Source organism: Manduca sexta, chromosome 17, assembly GCF_014839805.1.
Source record: "Manduca sexta isolate Smith_Timp_Sample1 chromosome 17, JHU_Msex_v1.0, whole genome shotgun sequence".
NCBI lineage: Eukaryota > Metazoa > Arthropoda > Insecta > Lepidoptera > Sphingidae > Manduca > Manduca sexta.
In genome coordinates, this window is record NC_051131.1 from 7,261,875 (window position 1) to 7,272,106 (window position 10,232).

Consider the following 10,232-nt stretch of genomic DNA (forward strand, 5'->3'; position numbering starts at 1 on the left):
ATAGGCCATAGACTACGTGCATAAACATGAATTATAGAATATGATGTTGCTCTTTGTTTTTGACTATAGGTATGTACCTATAATTCAAGATTTCCGTACATATTTTGTCTCAGATATTTTGTCTAATATTCTCTTTGGTCTAATGTTTTATAACCTTTGGCTAAAATATTGATGCTCTCTGCTTTGGTAACCAAAAAAAAAAAGCTCTGCTTTGGCTCTTTGATTGACGCATTCAAATAATAAAAATTGGAATAAAATACATATAGAAACAGTGAAAAGTGGAATTAATGCATAATTGTTTTCGTCGATTCTATTTATGCTCCTTAGGTTAGGTAAAATGGACAAGATACCTAGAACACATGAAGGTAATAGAAATATTTATAAGTTTGACAGCCATATTTTGATGATGCTTTCGATTTCTAGCCTAAAAATATTTGTATTTTATATTTATAACCAAACATAATAGCATTTATAATATATTATAAGTGTAATAATGATTCAATATTTGTATTTCTAATATTAATATGTTTAAATTATTTTCACATTAATGACTTTGTAGAGTGACATTCTGGATGGTTTGCTGCAAGTATGTATTGTATATTTTATTTCAGCCATTGAAGCTCAAATCAGAGAAATACAATCTAAGAAAGCAGAACAACCTGAAAACGGGTCAAATAAGGGTGTGTCTCTGGGAGAGACCTATTATGACAGTGACATATACGATAATGCTGGACAGGGCGGCAAGTCCCGCTACGACGGCTATGTAACATCTATTGCTGCCAATGATGAGGTTGAAGATGATGATGTTGAAAATGTGCCAGTGGCACAGAAAAGGAGCGGCAGGCTACACAGCTCCTGCTTCGTTGCTGAATGATATAGCACAGGTTTAAGATAATATTTAATTCGGAATATCATCATTAGGAGGAGGAGGTACTGGAGTACAGTAAAGGGCACCAACATATTGTTATTTGTGAAAAATTACATTGAAATTTTTAATCAGTTAACTAAAAAAATTATAAATTAACTACATATTTAGTACAACTGTTTCTAATACTATTTGGTATTAAAACTTCTTGTTCTTGCATAATAATATTTAATTATTCATGTAAGCTTGGTTGGATTAGATTAAACAAGGGGCAAACAACCAATGCCTCCTCCACTTTGAATAAACTGATATTTTATGCATATGGATTGTGATGCAGTAAAAATATTTCTATAAGAAAAATAATTCCATCACAAAAAAAAATCTTACAGCACCAATCATTAAATAAACACAATTTTTATTTCTAAATTACAAACACGAGAATATCTAAAAACTCATGAATAATTGTACAAACCAATTTAAAAAACAAATTGCCTGATTTTCATTTACAATTAAAAGGAAAATTAATTGATTTAAATCTATGAATAACTTAAAAATAATTTCAATAAATAATAAAAATTTCAGAGTGACAAAGATTATGATCCTTTTGCTGACAAACGAAGGCCTACAATTGCGGACAGAGAAGATGAATACCGCCAAAAAAGGCGTAGGATGATTATATCTCCTGAGAGAACTGATCCCTTTGCAGAAGGTTTGATTTAATATTCAATTTTTTTTAATAGAGAATGTAATATTCATTATTGTAATATACAATTGTTATGTATAATGTTTTTGTAATATTATATGCTTAATTTCTCAGGTGGCAAAACTCCAGATGTTGGTTCAAGAACCTACACAGAGATTATGAAAGAACAGTATCTCCGTGCTGAAGAAACTGAAGTAAGTAACCAAAATTGATTTTAAAAATTTAAGGATTTTGGATTCCTTAATATATATAAAAGTCTTTGTTTACAAACTTAAGCTTTTATGGATGATTAGGCAGTTTATTACAAGTACAAGAAATCATTCAAGACAGATTAGCTGTCTCTATTCAGATTTATTGTTTCCAAATTTAGCTTACATTTAGCTAAAAATTAAATGGACCCATGATCATTTTTATCCTATTTTGGTAACTACAAAAAGTCAGGTTTTATGGGTTTCATTTTTATTTCACATAGTCTTGAAACAGTAATAAGTAACTCAACACTGCTATGGTATAAGCAACTGTTATCAGAGTTTTAGTACTTAATTTCTCAGTATGTAGTTATTATGTTATATAATAAAATGTCAAATATATTCAATTTTGACAATACATTGTAAAATTCATACATATGGAACCACAAATCATATATTTGTGATGTGATAAAATCATATAATGTTTATAAACTATTAGTATATAATATGTTTTGGAAGTAGAAATACCACTGACATAAGAATTTTATCTTAGTTACGAAAAAAGCTATTGGAAAGGGTCCGTGAGGGCACCCTTAAACCTATCGCGCAATCAAATGGAGAGGCATCAAAACCAAGTGCAGCAAAAACGTAAGGGGCGTTGGGATCAAAGTTCTGAAGAGACACCTGTTATCAAGAAGACAGTGTCTGCCACTCCTAGTTCTCAAGCAACTCCCTCATGGGATGCGGAGGTAAGATTTTTTTTTCTATTACATATTTCCTTTCAATCCCCCATAGGATTGATGGGGATTTTCACATTATTTAGCTTCACAATGTTTATGCGGATTTATGTAAGCTTGAATGTCTATTTTGACAGACCTACAATGTTTAGGGAGCAGCATTGGGCAAAAAGATTACAAAATGTAATCAGGATTACGATTACCAATTACTGACAAAGTAATCTCACAATTCAATTAACATTTCCAATTAAATTGTGTTGTTTGTAATTGGATTTTTATTACATTATTGTATTCTAATTGGTAAATTATTACTTTTTTGATTATGGTTACTCTTATTTCCTACGTTTGTATGTGTTTTGAGTAGGTGAAGTAATGATTTATTATGAGAAGGCGACTGTTAGACATTGAAACTAAAGTACTTAAGGATTCTTAACAATAAATTTGTCAAATTAAACAAATCTGTTGGCATAAAAAATCCATTAAGTAATTTAATTTCAATAGTTGAATACAGATGGAATTTTAGTACTCATTCAATCAGATATTCCACAATATATGTTAATTAATATTAGACTTTAGGAAACCTATAAGAATTATATTTTAGGCACTATACTTTTAATTTAAATAAGATTTTACGACAAGTCTATTTTCAAACAACATGAATAAGTGTTGAACATACTCACGAAAGTTACGATTGTAATTGATGTTAATGTAAATGGATTATATGTAATCCCAATTACTAAACTAATTACAAAAGTAATAAATTACGCTGTACACTGTTAGAGAGGTGCTTGGGAGGAAACTCCAGGCGCAGCAGGACGTGGGAGCGAGACCCCTGGTGCTACGCCTTCAGCGCGGGTGTGGGATGCTACTCCTGGACATATTACACCAGGCCATGCTACACCTGGCAGAGAAACACCAGCTCAGCATACCTCCAGGCGGAACCGTTGGGATGAAACCCCAAAGACGGATAGAGGTAATTTTCCTTTATCAGTTTCATTTATAATACATAAGTTGGTTTCTATTTGTGTACGCGTTATAAAAATATATTACTCTCTATATTCCTTTTGTAGAGACTCCTGGACACAATAGTGGGTGGGCTGAGACACCACGCACTGACCGCGGCACAGGTGTGGATACTATTCAGGAAACACCGACACCTTCTGCAAAGCGCCGATCGCGATGGGACGAGACTCCGGGCGCAACGCCGGCCGCGGCCACACCGACTCCTTCTCACGCCACCCCCTCGCACGCGACCCCGTCACACGCGACGCCTTCTCTGGCGACACCTACACCACACACACCTGTATTCACTCCTGGAGGTGTAAGTATTTATCCAAAAAATCCGAATAAATAATTATATAATATTTCTTTATGAAATATGAAGATGATGTTTACATAAAGCAATTAATGAATAACTCTTAAAAATAGATCCAAATTTTACTATTTTACAATAAATCTGGTGGGTTTGCTGTAGAGAACAAGTTTCGAAAAATAGTTGATTGTATGGAAATTAATATTTTACAGTCTACACCTGTTGGTGTAAAGGCCATGGGAATGGCTACACCAACCCCTGGACATGTGGCGGCCATGACTCCAGAGCAGTTGCAAGCTTATCGCTGGGAAAAAGAAATAGATGAACGCAACAGACCATACACAGATGAAGAACTGGATGCCATGTTCCCACCTGGGTACAAGGTTTTGCCACCTCCTGCAGGTATGCATTCGATAGAAATATAAGTATGATTTTATTTCAGTATGTTTGATTGATAATTTTATAAACTTCACAATTACACCATAGTTATTAATCCAAAATTTAGTTTCAGGACACATGTATTGATCAAAGCCATCTTCACAATATGGATCAATATCAACGAAAGTGATCAAATGATACATGTGTTTTAAATTATGAAAGTTAGAATCTATTTTAATAGAAAGTTTTTCTTTCAGATGAATGATGTCAGAATTTACAGTCTCATGCCATCGGATTTACTGCAGTTTACGCTTTCTTATTCTCTGTTGCTGAATTGTGTATTTTAAAAAATTGTGCGTGCTTATTTACGCCCCCACTACTCGACTCTTCAATCGTTAACTTAGTATATTGTTGCCCAGGTTATGTACCAATTCGGACTCCGGCTCGTAAGCTGACCGCAACCCCCACACCCTTGGGTGGTACCCCAATCGGCTTTTTCATGCAGACGGAGGAACTGGGCGGGTCCGCGGCGGCCGCAGCGCGCCTGCTCGACCCGCAGCCCAAAGGTAGCCAGCAACTGCCATTCATGAAGCCTGAAGATGCTCAGTATTTTGACAAACTTCTCATTGACGTCGACGAGGATGCTCTTTCCCCCGAGGAACTGAAGGAGAGGAAGATAATGAAGCTGCTGTTGAAAATAAAGGTAACTTTTTAATTATCTTCGCATTTTTAATATACTGTTAATTAAAAATTTATTGAACTCATTTACTTTTCTGCATTTTTGTTTTTTTTTATTATGACACCTTTTTAAGTTAGCAATTTTTTTTATAGAATGGTACTCCACCTATGTGTAAGGCAGCACTACGTCAAATCACAGACAAAGCTCGGGAATTCGGAGCTGGGCCGCTGTTCAATCAAATATTGCCATTGCTTATGAGTCCCACACTTGAAGACCAAGAGAGACATTTATTGGTTAAAGTTATTGACAGAATTCTGTACAAATTGGATGACTTGGTCCGACCATATGTCCATAAGGTAAGTGCAATACTACCAAAGAACCAAGTCTTACACTATGTAGATAGGTATTATTTTTTTTTAAATAATATTTATTTTGCAAGAGGTAACATATTGCAGTGTTGTCAGACATATAAATTTGGCTGCATATGTATAGATTTTTACAATATATGCCCTATTGATAAAAATGTAGATTTATGCAATTCATATAATACAGACTTTTCATATTAGAAATATATTTAATACCCCTCGGCGACTGGCAACACTGACACAATGTCCCAAAATACACAACAAAAACAAAATACAAACATTTTACGCTTGACAAGTGGTTTTATGCAATGTGTTTAATGCTCATCACTTTATTATATCTATAAATATATTTTCTTTTTAGATATTAGTCGTCATTGAACCCCTTCTCATTGACGAAGATTACTATGCCCGTGTGGAGGGCCGTGAAATCATCTCCAATTTAGCCAAAGCTGCTGGTCTCGCCACCATGATCTCCACAATGAGACCAGATATTGATAACATTGATGAATACGTGCGAAACACAACCGCCAGAGCATTTGCCGTTGTTGCGTCTGCTTTAGGTAACGCTATTCAAATAATTTGATTAGATATTCACATTTTTATTTTATTTTAACAATGTAAATTAACATTATTGTAAACAGGTATACCATCACTGTTGCCGTTTTTGAAAGCTGTTTGTAGATCAAAGAAATCTTGGCAAGCAAGACACACGGGAATAAAGATTGTTCAACAAATTGCTATTTTAATGGGTTGTGCTATATTGCCTCATTTAAAATCACTTGTGGAGATCATTGAACACGGTATGTGAAGTATCATAAGGATTAAATTTATTGTACTAAGTATCATGATGAAAATAAACATTTCATTTAGCAGGTACAGAAATGTTATAAATGATCATGGTTTTCTTAATTATATTTTATTGTGTACAGTGATATTCTATTACTAAGAACAATGTAACTAAATCCAATAACAAGTATTTACCTGAATACTTTCTCCATTCAGGTTTAGTAGATGAGCAACAAAAGGTGCGCACAATCACGGCGTTGGCGAGTGCCGCTCTCGCAGAAGCCGCCACACCTTACGGCATTGAATCCTTCGACTCTGTTCTGAAACCACTGTGGAAAGGTATCCGCACACATCGTGGTAAAGGTCTGGCTGCGTTCTTGAAAGCAATTGGTTATCTGATTCCACTTATGGATGCTGAATATGCCAATTATTATACCAGGGAAGTGATGCTTATCCTTATTCGAGAGTTTCAGTCGCCTGATGAGGAAATGAAAAAGATCGTATTGAAGGTATGTCTTTACATTCTGAATTTATATCGTATTTGTATGTTTTTAGTCTTTGTACTATTGTAGGAATGTATGACTTGAAGAATTTGTTTTTAGGTAGTGAAACAGTGCTGTGGCACAGATGGTGTGGAGCCCCAGTACATTATGGATGAGATCTTGCCGCATTTCTTCAAACATTTCTGGAATCATCGCATGGCACTTGATAGACGAAACTACCGTCAACTTGTAGACACTACAGTCGAAATCGCAAATAAAGTAAAACATTAAGATATTAATTTGTACACTAATTCTATTTCCTCAAAATAACTACACAAGTTATTTGTTTTTTATAGCATATCTACATAAGATTTATAGTTATCCTATTTTAACCTGTTTTGTAGGTTGGTGCATCTGAAATCATTAACCGTATTGTAGACGATTTGAAAGATGACAATGAGCAATACAGAAAGATGGTGATGGAGTCGATAGAAAAGATACTCGCGAATTTGGGTGCGGCAGATATTGATTCGAAACTTGAGGAAGCCCTTATTGACGGGATTTTATATGCATTCCAAGAACAGACAACAGAGGTTTGTACTTTATTATTAAGAAGAAATAATTATTTTAATTACAAAAAAATAGATATGTATAACGATTTTATAATACTCATATTTCAGGATGTAGTCATGTTGAATGGTTTCGGTACGATAGTCAATCAACTGGGAAAACGTGTCAAGCCATACCTGCCCCAGATATGTGGTATCATTCTATGGAGAATGAACAATAAGTCCGCCAAAGTTCGTCAGCAAGCTGCTGATCTTATTTCACGAATTGCTGTTGTTATGAAAACTTGTCAGGAGGTAACCATTTTATATTATTGCAAACATATATCTTGTTTTAATTCCAGTATTAGTGAGATATGTACGATTCTAATGATATTAAAATTTTACTAGGAAAAGCTTATGGGGCATCTTGGCGTTGTGCTGTACGAGTATTTGGGTGAGGAATATCCAGAAGTGCTTGGGTCGATACTTGGAGCATTGAAGGCTATAGTTAATGTGATCGGAATGACCAAAATGACGCCACCGATTAAAGATCTCCTTCCCAGACTCACCCCAATTTTAAAAAACAGGTAATTTCCTTTTTACATGTTTGTCGTTAACTAATTGTTAATAATATAACTAATTATTTTATTTCTACACAGACACGAAAAGTGCAAGAGAACTGCATCGATTTGGTCGGGCGTATAGCTGACAGGGGTCCTGAGTTTGTGTCTGCTAGGGAATGGATGAGAATATGTTTCGAACTGCTCGAGCTCCTAAAAGCGCACAAAAAAGCTATAAGACGAGCGACCGTAAATACATTTGGTTATATAGCTAAAGCCATCGGTCCTCATGATGTGCTAGCAACATTACTCAACAATTTGAAAGTACAAGAGAGACAAAACAGGTAACCACATCAAGTGAAAATAATAGAGTACTTAAAAATTATTGGAAGCAGTGAAATGATTAATTAACTAGACATTACTCGTGGCTTCACCAGCGTAGAATTTCTTTCCCCATACAAAAGTCCCTAAATGACTGTACCGTTCCATAACACCACATAAGTAACGCCAGTGTCATCTACCTATTTGAAAAATCAGATAAAAAATAATGATTGCACATAGGAGTTATACCGGGATAAAAAGTTACCTATGTGTTAATATATATAATACTATGTCCTGTTGGATATCTTGTTATCTTCATTCCAAATCCGCATATTCAAACATGAACATCTCATTTTGCTAATGCAACAGATTCGATGTTTTTATGTTGTTCATCTGTTTCAGAGTTTGTACTACTGTGGCTATTGCTATCGTAGCCGAGACTTGTTCACCGTTTACCGTTTTACCAGCGTTAATGAATGAATATCGGGTCCCAGAACTCAATGTACAAAATGGAGTGCTCAAATCGCTGTCATTTTTGTTCGAGTATATCGGCGAAATGGGGAAGGATTACATTTACGCCGTGTGTCCACTCCTTGAAGATGCTTTAATGGACAGGTAATTTTTACTAATAGGTTTTTATGTTATTCATTGTGTCTAGTTTTTTTTGTTTCTCTAAAACGACGACATTGCGTCAACCGATTGGTTTTTAGATGGCATGTGTGACACAAAACCTAAAACATAACTTTGTTTTACCATGTTTCCTATTCCGGAACGACAAAGTGTTAAGTCTGAATTTAATGGAAAGTATATTTGGTGAAAATATAAAGTTGAACGACGAAAGATGTTGCGTCCTTGCGTCGCTCAAAAAAAATCGCAATTATTGTGGCAATTTATTAATTTTAAAACAATTAATAATAGTTTTAAAATTTTTATAATTGAGTAATTTCTCACCATTACAACTACTTACTCTAAATAAGGTAAATAATGCAATGTGTATATATATACATTTTCGTATTTCTAGAGATCTAGTGCACAGACAGACCGCGTGTGCTGCAATTAAGCATATGGCTCTCGGTGTATACGGATTTGGATGTGAAGATGCGCTTGTACATTTGTTAAACCATGTGTGGCCCAATATTTTTGAAACATCACCACATTTAGTGCAAGCTTTCATGGATGCAGTTGAGGGTATGAGAGTGGCGCTTGGTCCTGTCAAAATACTCCAGTATGCACTGCAGGTAAATCTTGCAAATATTGAAGATATTTTCGTTCATCATTTTCTACAAATAAAAAAAATTAAATACATTTTTATTTTGCAGGGGTTATTCCATCCTGCAAGGAAAGTTCGCGATGTGTATTGGAAAATTTACAACACCCTATACATTGGCGGGCAAGATGCACTGGTTGCCGGATATCCGAGAATACAGAATGATCCAAATAACCACTATAACAGATATGAGCTGGACTACTTACTATGAAAGGATAGTTGATAATAATAATTACGTGTTCTGGAATAGTATTGTATAATTTGATAACATTCTAGGAAATAAAATATAGATATTAAAGCATTTTTTCATCTTATCTAAAACGGGAAACATAAAAATTTCAGATAAAAACGAATAAAAAAAACTGTTGGTCAATCTCGGACTTCTCAAATTATGATAAGCATTTTAGCACGCAATATCCACTGATAAGGTGTTTCGATTTTACATTATTTACATAAATTTCAAATGAATAATGTAGTATAATGGGTATCATAAAATTTTCTAGTAAGAGCTAGTACAGTTCGATTCAAACTTTTGGCAGATTCCCAAACTTTATTTCTCTCATAGATCCCTAAATTGTTATGTTAGGGTCACCATTACTTACGACGCCTATCAATATGATCTGATTACCTTGATAGGTGAAATCAAGTCAACATTTTAGTACTGTACTATCACACCAGATAAATTTTCGTAGACCTTCGCTTATGTTTTTGCGACCTCCATTTTTTTGGTCATGCCTACGTAGATCTCCGTCAAGTCTCCCGTGGACTCCTGGAGAGACTGGGAATCAATAACTGAGATGCTAAAACAGGTTTATGCATGCAATCAAGTCGATGATAATATCTTTCGGTTCAGTTATAATTTTTATTATCATAATATAACTTAAGCTTTTCATAAAATTATGAAATACTATTATGTTTTAGTTGTTGAATTTTGAAATGATTTTGTAAAACACTCCTTATTATGTTTTACGATTACTTTATATCTTTAAATTGTAGGAAGTAAATTATATCTATTCCAAATAAATGCCATAGAATTTGTCC

The 10,232-nt window shown here is 34.4% G+C and overlaps 1 protein-coding gene across 1 annotated transcript; it reads left to right on the forward strand.

Moving 5' to 3' along the window:
* Positions 1 to 63: 63 nt before the first annotated feature.
* On the forward strand, positions 64 to 9,489 carry LOC115449064 (splicing factor 3B subunit 1). The gene is given in 23 exon segments (XM_037439567.1): positions 64 to 365; positions 612 to 835; positions 837 to 884; positions 1,448 to 1,574; positions 1,683 to 1,762; positions 2,310 to 2,393; positions 2,395 to 2,505; positions 3,274 to 3,466; positions 3,564 to 3,814; positions 4,018 to 4,207; positions 4,603 to 4,886; positions 5,015 to 5,218; positions 5,589 to 5,787; positions 5,869 to 6,027; positions 6,230 to 6,522; positions 6,616 to 6,774; positions 6,900 to 7,088; positions 7,176 to 7,358; positions 7,452 to 7,633; positions 7,705 to 7,947; positions 8,327 to 8,539; positions 8,946 to 9,162; positions 9,244 to 9,489. Coding segments are annotated over 23 exon segments (4,041 nt in total). The 5' UTR covers positions 64 to 316; the 3' UTR covers positions 9,403 to 9,489.
* Positions 9,490 to 10,232: the final 743 nt, after the last annotated feature.